Source organism: Oxyura jamaicensis, chromosome 3, assembly GCF_011077185.1.
Source record: "Oxyura jamaicensis isolate SHBP4307 breed ruddy duck chromosome 3, BPBGC_Ojam_1.0, whole genome shotgun sequence".
Taxonomy (NCBI): domain Eukaryota; kingdom Metazoa; phylum Chordata; class Aves; order Anseriformes; family Anatidae; genus Oxyura; species Oxyura jamaicensis.
This window is the reverse complement of record NC_048895.1, coordinates 13,331,643-13,353,488: the sequence shown is the minus strand read 5'-3', so window position 1 is coordinate 13,353,488 and position 21,846 is coordinate 13,331,643. Positions and strand designations below refer to the sequence as shown.

Below are 21,846 nucleotides of genomic sequence, written 5' to 3'. Positions count from 1 at the left end.
CCTGGGCCTACCCCCGGCTCGGGGGGGACACGGCGGGGGGCGGGGGGGGGGGGGGGGGGGGGGGGGGCAGACGGCGGGGTGCTGGCCCTGCCCCTGCACCGCCTTCCCCACGGCGACCCGGAAGCAAAGCGGGTTTTGCGGATTGTAGAAGATGGTGCCGGGGGGGGCGGATGGTGTGCGTGCCCTGTGTGCGAGCGGGGGGTGGAAGAAGGGGATGGGAGAAGGATGGGGGGATCGTAAAGGTCTGCCCGTGTGGCTCTGCCCTGAGCCCCGGCATTGCAAGGGCCCCTGGGGGGCACAGCCATGGGGGAGAGGGAAGGGGTCGTCCCCTCTGCTCAGCGCTGCTTGGCCCGCATCAGGATGCTGCGGGTAGGTCGAGGCTGGTCTTGGTGAGATGGAGTGAAAATCAGATGGCAGAGCAAGGTGGCAAGCGAGGAAAGGGCCAGGCCGCCTCTGGGGGTGATGCTGGCCCCAAGCTGTCAGACAGCGAGGCTGGGAAGCTGTTACACCAACACTTGCCCTTTTGGTCCATCACACTCTTCATATCCCATTTTTCTTCTTGACATCTTTCAGTTTTCCTGTACTTGTTACCTTCTCAAGCACTGTTACCTAGTTAGGTTTTTCTGTTTACTGAAAATGTCTTTTTCTTTGTAACCATTGCTCCTGTCTTCCTCTTAAACAAGGCTGCAGCCAACCGCACCCATCTCATTTCACAAATTCACAACCTGGCGAGTTCAGATCTCGTAAGAAACCTGTCCGTAATGAAAAAAGAGTTCTTGATTTGGTTAGTGCCCTGTTTTCCTTGCAGACCCTATATGAGAAACACCATCAGCACTGCAGGCTGGTGTTGGCTGCTATGAATCACGATGCATTTCCAACAAATCAAGAGCATTTTCCTGAAGAGAACTGAAACGTGTGGCGGGTCGGTGATGACCAGCATGCCTTTTCTTCTTTGCCAACGTGAGGCAATCCGTGACTCAAGGACAGGGAAATCTCGTTTTAAAAATGGCTCCATACCTACCTCATTTTCTTCTGCTAAATTGATCAAAAAGTTTTTAATGAAATGTTTTCCGCCTTGAAAGAGTTAGGGACAGGGACGACAATTCGTGTTTCCAAGTTGTTATAACAAAAGACCAATTTTATTAATAATCTAAGGAAAACAGAAAACGCTCAGCCGTAGGCCAAATAGGGTGATAACAAGATTCAAATGAAAAAGAACTGTCTTGATTATTTCTTAGCATCTTTGACTGGATGCTGAAGTGGAGGTTGTTTAAATGGGATGCTGCTTGCTACTGACATCAATCTTGGGATACTGAATTTAGTCTTTTTGAAGCTAAAAGTTTTTTCCCGAATATAAAATGGGAACAATCAGAGCTTAACTTACCTACCCGGCCCCCTCCCCAAGAAAAAAAGAAAAGGGTTTTAAAGCAATATTATCTCAACTGTGCCATTTAGAAATAAACCACTTTAATTTTGTGTGTGGGAGTTTATGTACACCTCTTACATGTGAGGAATGGCCTGTGGGTATGCTTCTGCGTGGACAGAGTGGGAATGCGAACCATCAGCCCCAGTCATTTGGGACCCCACTTGTCTTCCTTTTGACAAGGCTAAAGAGGTGGGGAATACATCAGGACATTAAATCCCATCCTTTTCCCACTCTGAGGAAAAAGTTAACCTTTATTGAAAGTTTTCCTGAAATGGCACTTGCCAGGTTGTGACAAAGTGAATTTTGCAGCTTTTCTTTTCATATGGTCCTGGATGGCTCAGAAGAAAGTGCTGCAACGTTATTCTGCTCAGATCCGGTAACACAGGAGACACATCCTTTCCGTGTCCGATGGCAGCTAGCAGGATGGATAAAATAAGTTGAGGCTGTACTGTTTGCAGGTCCAAAACTGATGACAGCACTACAAATATAACTTACTGTACTCGCAGGTGGATAGAAAAGATGAAAGCCAGCAACTGCAAAATGTGACCTAGTGAGAGATATCAAGCTTGTCCAAAATAATAATTTTCTACTAATAAACACGTTGTTTTGTCAAAGGTTGCATGCTCCTTCATTGCAAAAGCGCCCTGGGGTGTCTTATTCAGGTATTTGCTGTAGCTAGGGCAATACTCTGAAAAGGGTCCCAAACAACTGTTCTGCATAGGGCACTTCTGAAAGAATATTATGATCTGTTACTAATGTCAGGGTGTTGCAACTTGCTGATATAAGAGCGATGATCTGCCTCCAGTGAACACAGGGTAGTACACAGGGAATTGCTCTTTTTTTTTCCCAGGGATTTTGGGTGGTTATTTGACCCAATCTTTGAGGCATAAATAATACACAAAATTATACGTCCCAGTCTCAGGATGAGGAGGAGTTTGCTTTCCTTTTGTTGCTTAAAGCAAAAGTGAACGAAATTTTGCCATGCAGCTCATTTCTACTAGGAGGCGCTCTTCGACCTAGAATTTGGTGGGGCTCCTCGCCTGTTTTCAGATACGTCGTTGGTTTGTGTTATCCTAACAGACCTGTGCATGGCTTAGCTTAAAATACACCAAAGCCCCGGGAGTCATGGTGTGTCTGGGACTCGGATGCTGAGGCCATTCTCTCTTCCCAATTTAGAAAGCTGCTCGTTGTCAGGGTTCCAGATTTATAGTTGGTGCCTTGTCTCTGTTGTTTGTGGAACTAAGTGCAAGACGCAAAGGCATTTCCTAAACTTAAGATCAATGTGTTAGATCAATAAGCAGAATGAAATCCGTTACTGAATTACTCAATATTACATTCAAAAGTTCCTCTAATGATTTTTTTTTTTTTTCTTAAAGGATATCACATATACACTAGATTTAAATAATCTGAAAAACAAAACAAAACAAAACCAAACCCTCCTTTATGTATTTGGGACAAATGCTTGGAGTTAACCATTCTCAGTAGAATTACTCCATGTACTTTTTGCTAGCTTTGGCCAGTGTGGAAAATCTCCAGAACACTTCCAAATTGAAGAAATATTTGTAGCTACAGTTTATGGTTTATCCGCCATGCAGTTAGATTTATTTCAGATGATTTGTTTTTTGTACAATTCACACTCAGTGTTTTTTATTGCTGTTTTCTTGTGGTTTGTAAACCAATGGACTGTAGTTTCTGGAAGTCTGTGCAGTAATCTGAAAGGTGCTGCTAGTCCATCGAGGCCAAAGACTGGAAGGGCTAAGCACAGGGTCCTTGCATTTCCAGACCCTATTGGACCTGAGTGTTTTAGCTCCTGGACACACTACAGAGCAGGGTTAGCTCCCTCCAGGTGGTTTCATGATCCACTCCTTCCTTATATGCCCTCAGCCTCACTTTCCTGCAGAGAGAGACGAGGAGGATGGTGAAGGCTCTTCAGTTGGCGGGTCAGAGCGTGGCTCAGATTTGCAGTCCTACACAGTGTCTGTGCCTGTCCCATGGAGTCCCTCACTTCAGAAGAGACTGTAATGGCATGCCCTCAGGGGTGCTGGTTTGTAGTGGCTCTTTCACCCTGGAAGAAAAGAAGGCACATTTAGGCTGATGGACAGAAAACCAAGAAGCCTAGCAGTCCCAATCCCTGCTGGGCTGTCCCTTGATCTTCTGCCACCCTTGGATGGGGAATTACAGGCAGCAGTGGGGCATCTCTGTGCCCTTCTCTTCAAACTCCATGTGCAGGGCAGGATGGAGGTGACTCACTGTGTCTTCTCGATGTCCTCGATGCCTTCAGGCAGGCGCACGTTGAGTGTCTCTGGGAGCAGGAAGGCCACCGAGCCGCAGCACACTGCCATGCCACAGTACGTCACCTCGGGCAGGGACCTCCACACGTCATCCAGCAGGAACACGAGTGGAGCCAAAGCCCCACCGATGCGTGCCATGAAGGAGGTGTATCCCATCCCATTCTGCCTGGAAAGGTAGGGGACCATGGTGGTGTAGGACACCGCCAGAAAGATATGGGTACTTCTTTCATACAAAACCTTGCAAACTCTGGTTTAAGTAGGCACCATTCCCACATAAAACAGACCGGTGAAAGATAGAGGACTATAGGTACTTTGGGTAGGGAGAAACAGAGGTGAGGTAAGCCATGATCCATGCAGTAACCCAAGAGTTTTGTTTTGTTTTATTTTGTTTTGTTTTCCCAGATTTTCACAAAGCAAAGAACTCCGCAAGAAACAGAAGATTTCCTCCACCAGTCTTAGCTACATCCCAAACCATGCTGGTACTGCACCTAATTTTATGTCACCGATACCTGGATATTTCATATAAACCTGCTTTTTCCTCTTGAAAGGCTAGTTAATCCGTGCTTTAGTATTATCTGATGTCCAGCAGGCTGTCAAACTCGTGGTAGTATGTGTCCCTTATAAAAACTGATATTTCAAATGATTACTTCCTGGGTCTTTTAGCAGTTAGTGACAGATTATCACAGGGAGCTAAGACTTTACTGTGTTCAGATCCCTTGAGTTCAAAAATGTGCCCACACAGAATAGTCCTCAACTTTCAATATATTTCCCTATCCACATAACCCACCTGCACTGCCCCTTTCTCATTAGTATGATGTGTAATCCCTAGAACCTGCTGCTTCCAGAGGCAAGGGACCAGTCCTGCAGTCTAGCCACCAACATTTTTGCTGTGTTGATGCCAAAGACCAGGGGGTGACATCCCACCGAGGGCCTGGTTGTGCGCTCAGGCAGTGGCATCTCTTACCTCAGTACGGTGGGGTAGAGCTCAGAGGTGTACAAGAAGACAGTGGTGAATGCAGCTTCTGAGAGACCTTTGCCCGTAACTGCTACTACAGAGCGTAAGGAAGTGAAAGCTGGGAGGAAAGAAAAGACATTTATGATAATGGTCAAAGAGCAACAGGTAGGAAGAGGCTTCTTGGGCAAAAGGAACAAATGTTCAATGCTCTAAAATAAATAAATAAATAAATAAATAAATAAATAAATAAATAAGGAAGCTTCATAGCCCTAGAGCTAGTGCATCCAAGGTCTGAATCAAAGTCTGAAAGTTTGGTGACTGTTATCCTGAGTGGAAGCTGAACTGATGAAAGGATAGGTCCCAACATTTCCCACTGGACATTGTCTGTAATAAAGATGCTTCACCTTGTCATAACTGGACCCTCACTAGTCACTTCACAGTGACTGGAGACCACCTTTTGCCACCAGACAGATAGGCTAGCCCACATTAGCAGCCTTGTCCCACTGTCACCCTTGTTGCCGGTGGACAAGATCTATGGTTCCCCTTCTCTAGCACTGCATGGAATGGAAACCTCCCCTATGCAAGCGCTGCATATAGCAGAAGAGCATCTCACGTTTGGGAATGATGATGTTGGCTCCTATGCATAGTCCAGTCAGGATGAGTGACCAAGCCTGACTCTGCCGTCGTCCAACTCGATTCACCAGCACGTACACGATCATCTTGGCTGGAATCTCAATGATGCCAAAGACAAACTGGGAGAGATACATGTTGAGCCCAAAGCCAGTTAGTTTCATGCTCATGCCGTAGTAAGAGAAGGCTACACCAAACCTGCAAGGAGTGTGTGGAGATGGGAATTAGGGAAAACCATCTGGGCAAGTGCAAGATAAATCCTCTGTGCATAGTGACACTGCTTACCACACTGCCCCTGAACACAGAGAGATCTTCCGCAGGACTGGTGTCCTGAACAAGCTGATGTAGGAGAAACTCTCTCCTGGCTTTTTGTCTGTTGTGATCATTCTGAGGGCCTGGGAGAGGTGGAAAGAAGGAAATAGCTCAGTTGCTGTATGTTCAGGATCCAGACATGAAACCCTAGAGAGGCTGGGACCTGTCATCCTTCCCAGCTCCATCACCACATTGCGTTTTCCATATGTTCCTATTGCAGAACAATCCTCTGGACATACATCATCAGAGGCATGTCTTCATACAATATTTAATAGATTGTCTACCATTTTAGACCCCTTTTTCATCTATTCACCCCTTCCCACGTACATACCCCACATGGCAACAGGGCTTGCAGCAGATTGTGGTGTTAACAAAGTCAGCACTGGCCATTTCCACCCTCTTTCCCAAGTAGTTGCCTGCCATGGATTCAGGTCTCAGGCAGGAGCAAACAGTGAACTGTATGCTTTTTTCTCACATTTATATGATTATTTATACATCCCTCCTCATTTTATCCCAGAGCAAATAACGGCATTTGGTCAGAAGAATCGCATGCTAAACTTCATCAACTCCGTTCATTAGATTGCAAGGCTCTAAAGGAGACTGCACACAGCTGTGATGTGGACACTTAACCTTGGGAGAGATGTCAACATGGCTTTGCTTCACCATGCCCACGAATCATCAGCAAATGTGGGGTAGGACTGTTAAAATTGGAAAATTTTAAGGAAACCTTGAGAGAATTTGGTTAACTAGTGACGTATTCACAGATCAATATTCTCTTCAGAGAAAGCAAAGCCTACAACATAGCTTTTGCATGAAGACTTAATCACAACCACTGAACTATGCTGGGAACCTGCAGCTTGGCTGGATGTATGAAGAGGAGCTGCAGTGTCTTGGGCCTGAGGGTCATTTCCAGTGCCTTGTCTCCAACAGCATCCTGCAGTGGAGCCTACAGAGGCTTCTCTACTTTTGCCTTTTACAGAGGCAAATAATAAGTCTTTTCATCCAGATGTGAAGGATGAATTATAGCACTGATAGCAGACCACTTCTGCAATGCTGAGAATCTCAATGTGAGATTCAAGTAACTCTGTTGGCAGTCCATCCTCTCTTTAAGTTGCATGGTTTGCTATTTAACTGGGTAATATAAGACGTTAATATGGCAGACATCTTCTGCTACATATTGTTGGCCAGATTTCTTAGCATGTGGAAGGACAACTGGGAGAGCCAGAACAGCAAGAATCCCCAAGAAATTTTAAAAGCACATCGTTCAGTCATGGCTGGGGAGGAAGGAGGGAGAGGGAGTCTGCAGGCTTTCAGCATCACCTACAGTTAACACAGTGCTGAACAGTTATGGGGGCTGGGGGCTTGGAAATATCCAATAAAAGAGAAATCCCAGCTCAAAGAGCTCGCTGATTTAAAAGAATTGTACAAAATGAAAGAATGTTAGGAAAAGAAGGAGCGTATCTGTAAGTAACAGCATGTTCAGCTAGGGAAGAGCTAAGATTTTATGTTTAATTGCATACTATGAGACTTTCATTCTTTGCAGTTTTTGGAAGAGTGACAAAACTTTTCATACTGAAAAAAAAATCACACTGGGAAATTACTTAATGAGTTCTATAAGACAGTACTATTAAATCTGAGAGCACATCAGTAACGTAATGTGCAATTATCAGGAGATTATATATCAAAATCAAAGTCTTCTGAATAAGGAAAATCAGTTGTTATTTTAATGAGCCATCAAAACACACTGAAGCATGGACAAATCAATCAAGCAATCTTAAATCAGGCAGTCCTCTGTTGCTTGCATGTTTGGATGCAGATGAGAAAACAGGCATGTCTCTATAAACCTCATAAATCCAGCAAGGTGTCACAACTGCAAACCTTTCTTGATCAAGGTCCAGTGGCCATGGTCCAGTGTGACCTGGTGCAAGGCTGTGATAGTGGGGAAGCCCCAGCTACATTTCCTAACCCTAAGAGTAGTTTGAGGGTACAGTCCCTTGTCCTTCCTGGTGATGCTGCACTCTGAAATACAGAGTCATAAGCCAAAGCTGAATGATTGAGGTTATAACTTGTTATTTTTACACATTTAGGCAGAGATACTGGCTTGATTAAAGGCAAGGAAGATTCACACTCAGCTACCGTCTGCCACAACCTAAACTCATCATTCCTCACATGACTGAACAACATGTTTCTGTTGTAAATCAAAGGGGCTAATCACCTCTTAAAAATATTAAGAAACTGCTTTCTAAAAATGGCATAGTGGCCAGGATAAGAGAGTGGCGGGGATGCTGGAGCACTGTGTGCACATCTGGACTGTGATGGCAAAACACAAGGCTCATGTGCTTGTGCCAGGGGTTTTCCATCTTCCTCCTTTGGTAAGAGAAAAAGCAGAGGACATTAAAGAAAATGTCAGCATTTAATGAGCCACAGACTTCTGTACCCACTGGGTTTCACGGCTGAGCTTTGTCGCTCTTGAGGAGGTCAAGACTTAAATCATGTGGACCGAATTATTCAGAGGTGACAGATGTGCAGCCATCCAAGCCTGGCTGTGAAGGATTTTCATGACTGCTGACTTCACCACAGCCAACAATCTTCCAGTTGCACATGTACACTAAATACAGGATTATTTCTCCAGCCTAAGGTGGACTAGCCTTTATATTTTTGGGTAACACTGCAAAGAGTGCTTTGAGTGCAATAAAAAAACTAACTACATGCTATTAATACGTCTTTATGTAAGCTGAGCTGACGTTTTCTCTTTAGCACTGGGTATAAGTGCTTTCTAGAGTAAAATGGACTATGGCACCCTGTGGATCACATTGCAGGCTGTGAGCATTGCTTCAGGTATAAAATAGAATTAAAACAGAGAGAAAGAGGAAATGGAAGAGGAAGGGTATGTGTCTGGATCTTCAGTTTCTCACCTCTGGTGAGAGAGCGAAGTCTTTCATTCCGTTCATTCTTGCACATCTAAGCAGATGCTTGTGAGCTTCTTTCACTTTGCCGTTGGCTATGAGCCACCGGGCAGACTCTGGGACCCACCTGGCGCAAGGAGAGAAGACAGCATTCCTGTTGGCGCTCCATGTCTTCCACCCCACATACGTGGCCCTGGCCAAAGACGGGATCTTCTCTGTGAGACTTCAACCTCAGCTAAAAATAGCAACTGTGGTGCATGAGAGTAATAAGACTAATGGGACACTGTCTTTACACATGCATGCTATTCTGCCCTTACAGAAATAATTGAAGTGCTTATCCTTTCCTGGCACTCTCACGCATAGAGATTTTGGTAATACAGGCCATGTATTCCTTGCAGAAGAGAGACCCAACTTCTGCCGCTTCACCATCAGGATGGATGGTGAGCATGAAAGCAACACTCGTTCCCTAACCTGCCACTGCTCCTCTGCTTGCTCTTTTGCAGCTTCTGGGCAACACCAGGTGGGTGTCTCTAAACACAGAAGCTTGAAGAAACATGTAGGTAAGAGGTCTACTGAGACCTCTCACACATTTGTCAAAATGTCTCAATGGGGTCTTCCAGAGGAGTGATCTGAGACCAGTTCCCTGTAAGCTGTTGGTGAGTTACGTGCCCCAAGTCAGGCTACAGTAAAACTAATAAGCTATTCAATCTGGTCTACCAGTAGATGAAAAAGGATGTGTGGAGCAAAAGCATTTGCAGAACTGGACTTCTGGAAAGCTTTCAACTCCTTCCCATAATTTTTTAATACTTTGGCAAATATAAAGAAGGAAAAATGGCATTTTGCACTCCTTGTCACCATCTCCAGAGTATATTATGCCATTTGGCTGTCTAATGTCTCAACTGAGTTGTGGTGCCATGACAATAATATCCATGGAATGTGCTAAATTTTATTTTGATTCCATACTTCATGGACTTTTAATTGTCCAACAATCACTGACTTCTTGGGTGCCCGATTTTTGATCAGACTACAGTATAATTTGTTGGAGAACTCATCTCCATAAAAGGCATTAACATGAGAGAGAGAGAAAAAGGAAAGTCAAAATGTATTTATATGAATTTCAACATTTCTCAGGATTCAATTTTTAAAGCTAGTTGTCCTTGAAAAAAAGCAAAAAAACTCAAACTAAAAAGCCAGCAGAACACATATTTTTGTGTTGTACTTGATCAGCAAAATATCAGATGATACACTCCGCCAGAAAGCATTAATCACAGGGGAAAGGATACATCTATTTTTGAGCCATTGTTTAACAACAGTGTCAGATTCTATCCCCTTTTTCATGAGTATTATTTGAGATTTTGTTGGTAGATCTATGCAGTTGTGGGAATATCTCTTTGCTGGTTTCATCAAGGGACATCTGTCCACCTAGGAAATGGAGTTGCTCATGCAAATAACTGTTTTGTGTCTTTGAATAACCTAATCCAACGTGCTTCACACTACAGTGACAGTATCAGTGAATCAGCCCTATATTTTAGTCTGTCTTGCTACATTAAAGGAAAAAAATAAAGAAGGAAAAATAATTTATTTGATTAAATAGACCATCTCTCCATTGTGAGGTTTAAGAGATGTCAGATATCCCTTTAAGAGATGTCAGATATTCCTATTAAAGGCAGATATGCCTTTAATCAGGTGGGAAATAGCCCACAGAAATCTGATGTATTAGACCAGTTAGGATATTCACACATCTGAGAACGGCCATGGGAAATGCAAAGATCTATGCCTGGCCTCAGCCTCAGTCCTGCCCCCTCGATGTTCCCAAAGCCATGGTGCACCCTTGGCTCCCCGGCCTTGGCAGAGGTGAGGAGAGATGAAACCCAGGCCACTCCAGTTTTCAAGGCCTGCCATATCCAGGACCAGCACTGTGATATTTGCCCTGCTCACAGGGCAGGGGAGGCAAACCACAGCCCGCTCCCGTCCCCACCAGCCAGCAGGCTGCAGGGCGCAGCACTCACCACAGGTAGATAATGCTCAGAAGACAAGGTCCTGTTACGGCGACTAAGAGCCAGTGCCATTCCCTCACCAGGTAGGCTATCAAGGCCAGCAGCATGTTCCCGATGCTCCAGAAGATGCTGGTCAGGACCCCAGAGAAGGTGCGGTGCTCTATGTCCACCCACTCCATCCCTGCAAGAGGGAGGCAGCGTTCAGCGGGGACACACAGGACTTCTCCAGGGAAGGGTCTGCAGGACTTTGTAAGAAGTGCAGAGTGAGACAACGTCCCCGGTCTTTTCCTCCAGGAGAATTCTGCTGTTTGGCTGACATTTGGCACATTTTAAACACAGTGCTTAACCTCCTGCAAAGCTGTAAGCAGCTAAAGTAAAGCCTTAAAAGAAGAAATACTGGACATACAGTAGTTAAAAAATGGTGCTAAAACCCCTTAGATGATTCATTTTTGTTCTGTTCAATAGCATTCAAGTGGTCTTCTTCATCAAACTCGTATCATTTTTCTCTTACTATCCAGTTGTATCTTGCCTGCATAGCTTCCTATTTCTCTGCCCACACATTATTCTGGATTAAAGAAATATATTAAGCTGAATAGCCCTTCATGGAGAGCAGATACCAACGCACATATAAAACCAGAACAAACGGTGGTCTGCATGTGAACTAAAAGTTAATTTTCCTCTAAAGATCCTGACATCTTGCTACAGCATCTAACAATCATACATGTCCTTCCCAAGCTCTTTTTTTTTTTTTTTAAATTATTATTATTATTATTTTTGACATCAGCCTTCATAACAGGAACGAGCTGTAGCAGGCCTTGGGACATGTAATGTCTTGTGTGGACTTGTCCACTCATGAAGTCTTTTTAGCTTGATTTTGGCTGTATCTGCAAAAATTCTGGACATTTTTGCTGCACCTATAACTTGCTCTACAGTACAGTGACTCTTGCCTAGTATGTCCTAATTGTATCTATAAAGTCATCCTATGCTCTGCTGGGTAGCTAGGAGTTTGGAGCTTGTTTTAATTATCTAAGTAATTAAAGTCTTCAGATTCAGTTTTGCCTAGCTTTGAGTGATTTTTTAAAAAATATTTATTTTAAAATTATGTATTTTATTTTATTTTATTATTTTATTTTATTATTTTATTTCATTTTATTTTATTTCATTTTATTTTACTTTATTTTTTGGTTCTTTCACCTGTCCTTTCTAAAAGTACAGGTTGGGAACATAATGAAAACAACTGCTGCAAATTCAAGACTGGTGAGGAAGAAAGACCCTGTGAATGACACACCATCCTGCTCCTGCCGAGGACATGGCACGCTGATGAATTTTCCTAATTGTGTTTGAAGGGTGAGAACCCTGCATCAGAGAAAAAGGGATGATAATTTGTCTATGGCTTTTACTGCACAGCTAATGATGCTTAACAGGAATTGGGCAGCATCGATTGTAAGTGTTAATGCTGGAACAGAAATACTAATAAGTGGTTATATTTTAATGAGACTGCTAAAGCATTAACTAGCCTAAATTGTAAAGCTTGGATCTTCCCAAGAGGGTTGTTCTTTTGGCTGCCCATACTGAAATCGTGCCTGCGTGCTGCACGAGTCCCTGCTTACCCAGTGCCTGCCAGGAGCACCCCCACTCATCCAGGCACCCCCAAGCCCCCCACACTTACCCAGAGGCAATACAATCAGGGAGAGGCCGCTCAGGGCCAACCCGGTGAGGGTCCGCGTGATGGCCAGCATGCTGTAGGAGATGGAGGCGGCGCTCAGCATCCCGAATACGACAGAGAACACAAGCGACAGCAGGAGCATGGATTTCCGACCGAACCTGCCGCAAGCACAGTTGTGGGTTACTTACAGGCTGGAAACCTGGTCCAGGAGAAGGGTTTGAAATGGTGAAGCAAGAGACTCAGAGGTCAGTGAAAATATTGCCTGCTCTGCAAAGACTACGTGATGCCTCAGAGGGGGGGAAACTGCTCTGGATATAGCCAGAGCTGCAGTGATGTGATCCCCTACAGATGGTCAGCCTGCCCTGTGAGCACCAGGCACAAGTCTCCCAGATGGAAAGAGCAGCAATTATATAAAAAAAAATAAATATATATTGGGCTCCCCATTCAGCACCACCATGAAACGGAGAGATGCCAGCTTGAAAATCTGTGTTGCTGGCACAGCCTGCACCTTCCAATAGCTCTCCCCAATCCTCCTCCTTCCATCATCCCCTTGGAACCAGATGCTGCCCCTGCTCCCAAGAAGGAGGAGGAGAGAACACTGTGAAACTCTCTCTCTCTATATATATTTAATTAAAAACATAAATTCAATTAACTCTGTCAATGGGTAACATTCAGTCTATAGGGACTGAAACCCTGTCCTGATTTTGACATTCTCCTAGTGGCCACCTGATAAGGATGGAGGCGAAGACCATTACCCTGGTGGGGGGAAATTATGTGCTGGGACACGATGCCACAACAACATTCTTAAGAGTTATCACAGGTGACTTTGTGCAGCAGCTAGTTAATTAATCTACTGTAGGAGAAATTTTAACAGACCCAGTCTGCAAAAGTCATTGTAATGCAGCTGGATCAGAGCAGCAAACATGCAGAAAAGCACCTAAACCGCATCCAGTTTCTAAAAGTGTAACTGCTTAGGAAAGAAGGTACATTTCTGAAATTAAGGTATATCTCAAAAATACAGCAAAAAGCATATCAAAACGTAAAATTCCCTGCAGGGCACACGGCAGCTATTTATGGATCCATTACTAGACTCTCTCAGCAAATGCATGCCACCTGCTAAGGAAACCAGAGGGAAGCTGGCAGGATTGAACTGCAGGCTACAGGAAGGCTGCTAGAAATAATGCGGTTAAAACTGTCTTCAGAGAGAAAGATTTGGAAAAGACCAACCTCTGAATGATTAAATGTGGAAAATACAATAAAAGGAGCAAACTGTGCAAGCATAAATAAGAATAAAAAAGCCATTTTCATAAATATCCCAGTCTGGAGGTCTGCCAAAGCATCACACAGCCAGTGAGGCACAAGGACAAGGCATAAAAGGAGCATTTGGAAAAGAGCAGGCAATAACAGAATTTTATTTTATTTTTTTTTGCATATGTATGTTCACAGTAAAGGTGCTTGGAGGGTTTACCAGGGTAAAAATTGTCAGCAGAGGTGTTCTCAAATGCAAGTGTCTGTAGGATCTTAGAACAAAGTGAACCATGAGTGTAGCAAAATGCCAGGTCCAGATGGTTTTCACCCTGAAGCACTAGAGATGAAATATCTGCATTGTGATTAGCACAAGGAAGTGGGACCTCTTCTCTGTTAGAGAGAAGGAAGGATTGCTGAGGGGACATCAGCTTTTATGGTGTGTTACAAAGGTGTGGGGTATGACATGTGAGGTTTAACAGATCTAGCACTGATACTGATAAAATGGATAAAAATAATGTTAAAAGAATTCTTAGACACGCAGATAAGTAAATAGTGCAAGAAGCATCATGACTTTTGTAAAGATAATCCTCATAACCTGTGGAAGTTCACTGGGGGAGAAGTCAAATGAATGACCAGAAAGTTCCGACTGATTCAGAATAATTGGATTTCCAAAAATAGTCTGTGACTGGAGACTGGTTGATGTATCTGGAGTGCTGTGGGGAACCAACACAAAGTGCTCAATACATTTGCTGTGTTTTAAGGGATGTGGCATGACCTGCTCTTTCATAACTTTACCTCTTCTTTCCCATTCCCACTCTGTCAGTCCCAGGCCCCTTCCCTGGTGCTGCTGAGGCAAATTCTGCGCTTGTCCTTCCACCAGCAGCTCCTGGCACACCATCTCCAGGGGAGGCAAATCAGGGCACAAACATGCTGAAATGCTGGGATTACCTAGGCATTTTGGCTCACTCCCACATCAAGATCATGTGAGGAGCCAAACAGAAGAAAAGCTGAGCAAGGTATTGGACCCTTCCCACTTGATACAGGAAAAAGGATCTGCCAAATTTCCTGCAAATTTACTGGGTGCCCTGCTCCCAGCACCATTCCCTGATGTGACCCGCTCTCCTGCAGGGCCTGTGCCCAGGTAGCTCAGCAGCGCAGTGCAGTCAGCTCTGCTCCAGGCTGCTCACAAGGGCACATCAAGCCCTCTTTACCTGCCACTTTAGCAGACTCTATCGTCCAGTCTCAAATTGGAAGTCAAGCCAAAACTTAGTCTTTTTTGTTGTCTTCTTCAAATTTTCTCCACTTCTGCTATAACCTTTAGAGGTGGGGAGGAGGGTGAAAGTGAATCAAAACTGCATACAGCATTCGAGATGCAGGGCCACTGTGCATGTGCATGTTTCTGCATGGTGACGCTCTCTTCAACTTTCTATTCCTTTCCTAACAATTCTTACTTTTAAATTTGCTTCCCCAGCCACTACACCTTGATGAGAGGATGTTTGCCTGAAGCTTTCTATCATATCCCCAAAGTCTTGCTCCTGAGCAGCTATGGTCAGCTCAGAGGCCTCTATTTTACATGTGAAAATTTAATTGTTTCTTTATTTATTTTATATTTATCTACCCTGAAAACGTGTCTTCTAATACCTCCATCCACTCAGAGAGCTTTGTAAGATCCTTCTGCAGTTCTTCATGCTCAGAGCTTGTCTTGTCCAGCTTTGTCACTCAGCCTCACCTCCCTGCTTGCTCCTTTTCCGGATCATTTAGAAAAATGCTGAAAAGCACACATCCAATTATCAGGTCCCCAGAGGTGTTCCTGCATTGTAACAACTGAACACTTACACCTCTCTTCTCTTTCCCAGCTTTTGATCAATTATTTAGCCAAGCAGGGACCTTCTTTCTTACTGCAAGGCAGCTCAGTTTCTTTAGAAGTCTTTTGTAAGGAAACTTCTTGAAATCCAAGTAGATGATATCTTCTTTGTTCACACATCTGTTAGCATCTTCAAAGAAATACAGACTGCTTGTAAAGTATGAATTTGTGCAAAAGAAAAAAATACTCATGTGGCCACTAGCTCAGTTGTTCAGGATAGATTCTGAGCCAATTTGCCCAGTATAGTTAGATGCCAGGCTGCCTGGCTGGTAGTTCCCAAGATATTTCTTGGGGACTGGTTTAAAAACTGATTTGGTACATCATACCTTCCCAGTCCTCTGCTGTGGAGGTCACACAATGCCAACAGTATTTCAGTTTCTCCATCCTAGAGGTCCTGTAGGACTATGGGATGACCACTCCCTGGTCCTGGCAGTTTACTAGCATTCACTTTGTGTATTTTCTCTACACCTTCTTCTAACAACTCATTTCAAGGCAGGTCTTCTCTTGAGAAGGCTCCAGCTCCAGCACCTGCCCCTACGTGTTCCCTCACTGTGAGCACAAACTCAGTTCTATCTCACACCACAGCCCTATTGTTGCTCCTTTTATAGCTTAATCATCTATGGGCTCTTTCAACTTATAATCCACTTAAAAGAAAAAAAAAGTTTTTTTTTTAAAAAAGTTTATTTTTCATTTTGCTCTAACATAAAGCTTTTCTCTGCCTTAATTTGTCTAGTTGCTTTTCCTGATTCTGATTTTTTCCCCTCCAAAAGTGCTATCAAACCTTTTTAGACACAAAGTCGAGACACACTGTTTGAAGACCAGCCAGGTGTCTTGAGCCCTCACAGAAGTATACAGATATAACCAAAGATATCAAAGATACAGAAGTAACTGGGAGCTTCGTACTGTGAAGCTGGTTTCCCTCTGCTGTGCAGTGATCTTGTAGCCTACTCTACCCTAATGCTTGTTTACTCTCAGGGGAAGGAAGTTGGGAAGGAATCAAATAGTTTCCTGCACAGGAAGCTCAGACATTAAATATTGAGTAGTGTAGACTGACTGGCACATCCTGCTTGCTTGCTTGCTCTGCGTATTCTCTGGTAGGTTTCCTGCCTCTGCTATTTGCAAAAATATTTAATTTTTTAATTGATGACCTTTCTGGGTTGTTACTCAGACTTTTTTTCAGGTTTACATTATCACATTCTAACATTTAACAAGAGAGAGCAGATTTGTTCCTATTTTCCTCATTGAGGCATTGCCCTAGCTCTTCCTCAAGGAAAGCCTCCCTGCTTATAGCAACCTCTTTTACCTGCTTCTCTTATAATAGCAGAGTCAGTTTTTTTTCTTTCTTGAAACTCTGTTTCAGACATGGCATGCATTTGCTTTGACCCCTCACTTGTGTGTGTTCTTAACCAATTTCCAGATAACTTGCAAGGATTTAACTTGTTGTTGTTGTTGTTTTAACCAGCTTTCTCCTTTTTAGGCAGCTATCTTTCCTGAAATAGGTCCCATAGACAGTGCATATTTTTAGTTTTTACTGTTCCTACGGCGATGCTGACCCCAGTGTTGTGGGTCCATGTTAGTGTTGCAGTGCACCTTGCTCCTAACCATGGCCAGAGAGCTGCTTCTCTGGTGGGCTCCTAACTGGCTGCCCCATGAACCAGTCGGTGGCCACCACTCAGCATTTAGCCCCTGCTTTGCTCCTCAGTCATGACTTTAATCCCATTTTCATGTGAAAGGCTGAATTCTCCCTTTATGATTGTATTTTCTCCTTTCTCTGCCCCTCTGATTGCCTTCTGCACGTCACAGGTTTGTGAAGGCCTTGTCATTGAAACTGAAGCCCTGGAGGAACAGCCTGAAAGGGGTCAAACCTGTCTGAAAGGTATCCAAACACCACGGCCCCGATTGTGACGCCAATGAAGAAGAAGGTGGCAGTTGCCTGGTTCAGTCCACGCTGCTCACACACGAGGTCCCACTGAAACACAAGTCCAAAATGACACTTAGTGCCCAGTTCAGCCTCTGTCTCCATTGACACCCCTTCCCTCCACTGATCAGCTATCTCGTTTTCCAATTCATATTAGCCAAATCTGTTTGAGATGTAGAACTGTGGATGGAGCTACAGATAGAGCAGTGCCAGAGTCCTGAAAAATGTAAAATGGCAACTTACAAAACTTCCAGCTGAAAAGCCTCACTGTGACCATCTCTCTGTGGACACTTGCTGAGCATCAGAAAGCTTCCCTGGGTACCACTCCATCATGAAGAGATCCCTTTTTCCTCTCCTGACCCCTGTGATAGCTGTTCTCAACCTGCCTTGGTGGACTTCTCTGCTAGCTTCCCCATCAAGCTCCTGATGCACCTGGCCAGATGGGCATCTGCGGGGTGCCGCACTGCAGGGACCCCAGGATGTGTTGGGATGCAAGGAAATGGTCTCAAGATGCACCAGGAGAAGTTTAGATTGGACACTAAGAATTTCGTCATGGAGAGGGTGTTCAAACATTATAACAGGCTGACCAGGGCAGTGGTGGAGTCCCTATCCTGGAGGTATTTTAAGAGAAGTGTGGACATGGCACTAAGAAACATGGTTTAGTGATGGGACTTGGTAGGTCATGCTGATGGTTGGACTTGATGATCTTGAAGGTCTTTTCCAACCGCAGATCATTCTGTGATCCTGTGTGTGCTGATATCCAGTTACTGTTGCTCTGGCCAATTTCCTCAAAGTTGTCTGTGCAGGGTAGAAAGAAGGCAGAGGAGGAGTTGGACTAAACACTTGCTCCTGAGGCTAACTTAGTGATTGCTTATGAAGAGAGTGGTCTAGGCATTCTTCTTAACTCGGTTAATGAGCATCATTTTACTTTCTTGGAGGTGCAAATGTCGCTAATCATTACTGAATGCTGTGGCCAAGCTGCAGGGTTAATTTTCCATGAGTGTAACTTGATAAAACTAAACTTAATCATCAACCCAGCCTTGCAGTCTCTCTGACAAGGCTGACCAGACCTTGAGCAACCTTTCTGGCTGCAAGCAGAAAAGACTCCAGAGGAGGCCGTGGCCCCTTGAACATGGCCCAAGGCCACTGCACCTTGAATGTGATGTCACGAGGCTCTGAGCCCAGCACCTCTGCTGCAGAGCACCTCTCCTGCCTTTTCCTCCATGGGTACTTTACACCTTTCTCCCTGAAACAGTGTAGAAATCAGGTGCAGATCTGGTGTCCATCTCACCTGCCAAAACTAGATGTGGTGGGTGGTGGGTGGTAGAGCGTTGGCTCTAGGTTAGGATCCATCAGCCTTCTGTCTGACCAAATGTCCACTTCCCTCAGATCTACCGTGCTTTGGGTTGCCTTTCAAGGAAAGAAAACTACAGCCTGCAAGTAAAGTATTAACACCCAGAGGTATCACTGTCAGCCCTAGCAGAGCATTTCAAAGGGCTGGTGGTTAATGTTTGATGGGCAGGGACCTTGGGCATGCTCAAGGTTATGCCTGGCCAGAGTGCTGCACCTCAGCAGGAGGCCCTTTGAGAGCACGTTTCTTGGCTGATGGCGAGAAACACTGCTGGTAGTTGGACTGATGGACTCCTAAACCTGTGAAATGTTTTCCGGGGGGATGTGTACACTGTGAGTCTACAGCTTTTCAGAGGGGGTGATGCAGCAAAGCCCTCACACTGCTGTTTCCCCAGGTGGCACTGATGGGGATGATGGGCACCTTCTACCAGGATTCCCTGCCTTCCCATCGAGGCCAGGTTCATCCAGACTCCTGCTGTGGGATCTCCACTGTATGTCTGCTGACACCCCTCTGCTGGCATGAGGATGGAGCTGGTACTGGGCTGGTTGATGTCCTCAGTGTCTCCAGGGGGCTTGTCCCTGCTCTACTGAGTACCTGCTGTGAGCTGATCACCACCTTGCTCCTGAAGCATCATCCTTGCCTCACCACAAACTTCTGATCTGGGACAGTCTTGAATTTTGTTCCCCATATCCTATGTTCTGTTCACCTGGCCCATCCATACCTACCAGCCCCATGCCTGCTGGCTCCCGCATCCCCAGGGTGCTCTGTGAGCCCAAGAACTTCCCAGTCAGTGGCTGGATGGCATGGTGAGTGAATGTCCTCCTCTGTCTCATTTCTCCCTGTGTTCTGCTCACATTCCCAGCTAGGCATGTAGCTCAACAAATGTGAAACACCAAAGCTATGCCAAGGGGGCAGAGATAAAACAAGGGGGGACAGTAAGAGAGGCAGTATGATCTCTGGGAGAAGAGGGGGAAGCAGGAGATCAGGTAGGAGAGGCAAACAGTGGAAGAGAAGAAATGAAGTGTTAGAAGGATCAAGAAGTAAGTCATGGGCTAAGATGAAATCCTTATAATTGTAATCTTGTGGAAATTCCACATGGCCCAAACAGAGAAAATCTTATGTGTCTCTCCTCCCCACAAGACCAGTCTCTCAATCACCCAGAGAAATCAAGATGCTCGTTACAAGAAATGTTGATGACTAACTGAACTTCAGAGAGCTTTCCCATCCCAAGTCATCTTCACTAAACAAGTAACTTCCATTGGTTAAAATGCAAAGATTCCCCCTTGATTCTGTGCAGCTAACACCTCTCCATCTGCTTCTCAGAGCTGATTTAATTTTCATCTAGAACACAGGCCAGGGGTTACCTGGGTAGAGATGGTGGAGGTGAACTGCGAGTGGTCATAGACCCATCCATGCTGGCAGTTCTGGATGATGGAGTCGTTTTCTGGTTGCAGAGAAGAATTGAGCAGTAGGTGAAACTGAGGCTGTGAGAACATCTCACAGGACCTGAAGGTGCCATCAGGCTCCCGGGGGATGCTGATGAGCAGAATTTCCTCCATGGTGAGGTTCACAAATTCCTCTTGGTGTGGAATTGCACAGTGATGAGAGGGGGTAGCAGCAAGAAAGCTGTGCAGCAGAAAATGCATGGGAAGGTTGATTCTTGCGAGGCAAAGTACAAACAAAATCAAAATCTGGAATCTGCCAAAGCCACCAATTTCCAGCAAGAGATCCTCAAATTTCATCTTTTCTGTGGAGTTTGCTCATTCAGAGCAGCTATGTACCAAGGAGCAGCAACATGAGCTTGAGAAGCGGTCTCTGTCTTTGGAGCTCAGCTTCCCATGGCTTTTCATACAGCCACTCCCTTGGACTTTGAGACCTCACTGAAAGGTTGTCAAAAGTCACAGTAAAACTGTCCATTTGGGGTAGAGCCAAAGAAATCATCCTGTGTGCACACAGCACATCCATTTCAAGTGGACCCAGCACAAGGCACCTTCTCATTTTAGAGCCCTTTCTTCCCGTTGTGGTTTTTGAGAGGGAGATCCACATTAGGAAAGGAGGCGGTGGGAATAGTCCTGTGGAAGCACCATGATTTATGCTGTGGGGGTACCACACACTGCCTGCCTCTCAGGCTCTGCAACAAGCTCTGTCTCATGTGAGCTGATCACCAGCTGGCCCAGCTGGACATGAAATAGGTCCCCAGGAGATCAGGGGTGACTCACTATGTAGGGATGCCCATGGGCACTGAAGCCTGCTTACTGTGCATCAGCTGTGTGTTTTTAGCGTGGCTTGTCTCAAGTCATGACCTCATGGGAGCAGGAAGTATGGAGACGTGAGAGGATATCCGGAAGAAGTAAGAGATGAAAGATCGGTCTGCAGATGGAGACCAGTTGGATGGGAACCAATGCAACAGCCCAAGAGTGAGGGACCTAAAGCCCTTGACAGGACCACAGGTACTGCTGCCACCACCACACAGGCCTTATACCATGTTCCTTCCATCACCACCAGCAATGGGTTCCTTGAAGAGAAGGGTCTTTAACTTGATTTTTCCACTCTTCATACATCCTTAACCAGGAACAGGGGGCTCTTTACTCAGCCAGAGATTATTATTATTATTTTTTATTATTATTATTATTTTTTTAGAGCTATAGAAACAATGCCTAGAAAATGCAGCAACTGGGAAGGTGCAGTAACAGCTGGCACAGCTTGCTTCACGCACACAACATGGTTCATGAGTCCAGCAGCTCCAGGTGCCCCAGGCCTGCCAAAATTGCAAGGAGCTGCACAAACTCTTCCATGGCCAGCAGAGACCTTGATGGAGGATCACTGGCACTTGAAGACAAGATAGATGAAGCTCCCTGCTCCACAACTGGGCAGGCTTTGGAAAAGGGGTGAGATCAGGACAGGTTAAACTGGGATCAGTGGGAGAAGGGGCTTTACCCTGACTCTCTCTTGAGGAGCCTGCAGGACCCTTCCCTCCAAGCTTACAAGGCAAAGGACACCACGCTGTGACCTTAGGAGATCTTTGGTTGTCTCAGCAGCATTCCTGGCCATCCATGTTTAACTAACGTGCTGACCCAGTCTTTGCTACAAAGCATTTCAGTGCTCATCCTGGGGTGAGTGTGGGGGAAGCAAGCAGGAATGGAGCTGGGGCACCCAACAGCACCGTCCCTCCAGAGTTACAGTTTAAGCTGAAGGAACTAAAGGGCAAATTGTTTTTCTTCATCACTGGTCTTCTAAGAGCAAGGAACAGGAACTCTCGTCAATATGCTCTTGCATATTTAA

General features: G+C 45.1%; 1 protein-coding gene across 1 annotated transcript; it reads right to left on the bottom strand.

The window, feature by feature from the left end:
• Positions 1 to 2,910: 2,910 nt before the first annotated feature.
• SLC22A7 (solute carrier family 22 member 7) lies at positions 2,911 to 21,298 on the bottom strand. The gene is made up of 10 exons (XM_035323128.1): positions 19,929 to 21,298; positions 17,161 to 17,264; positions 12,187 to 12,341; positions 10,530 to 10,698; positions 8,530 to 8,647; positions 5,588 to 5,697; positions 5,286 to 5,500; positions 4,682 to 4,790; positions 3,677 to 3,883; positions 2,911 to 3,491 (listed from the first exon to the last, which is right to left on the bottom strand). Exons 1-10 carry the CDS (start codon positions 20,304 to 20,306, stop codon positions 3,428 to 3,430), a joined length of 1,629 nt encoding a protein of 542 aa, XP_035179019.1. The 5' UTR covers positions 20,307 to 21,298; the 3' UTR covers positions 2,911 to 3,427.
• Positions 21,299 to 21,846: the final 548 nt, after the last annotated feature.

Bases quoted from the DNA above. Each gene is read 5' to 3' on its own strand.
- SLC22A7 (XM_035323128.1), bottom strand. From the start codon at position 20,306: ATGAAATTTGAGGATCTCTTGCTGGAAATTGGTGGCTTTGGCAGATTC. The intron at 4,791-5,285 runs GTGAGATGCTCT...CTTTCCTCCCAG, and splicing joins CAACATCATCATTCCCAAAC to CTTTCACTTCCTTACGCTCT. The intron at 3,884-4,681 runs GTAAGAGATGCC...CTACCTTTCCAG, and splicing joins CTCTACCCCACCGTACTGAG to GCAGAATGGGATGGGATACA.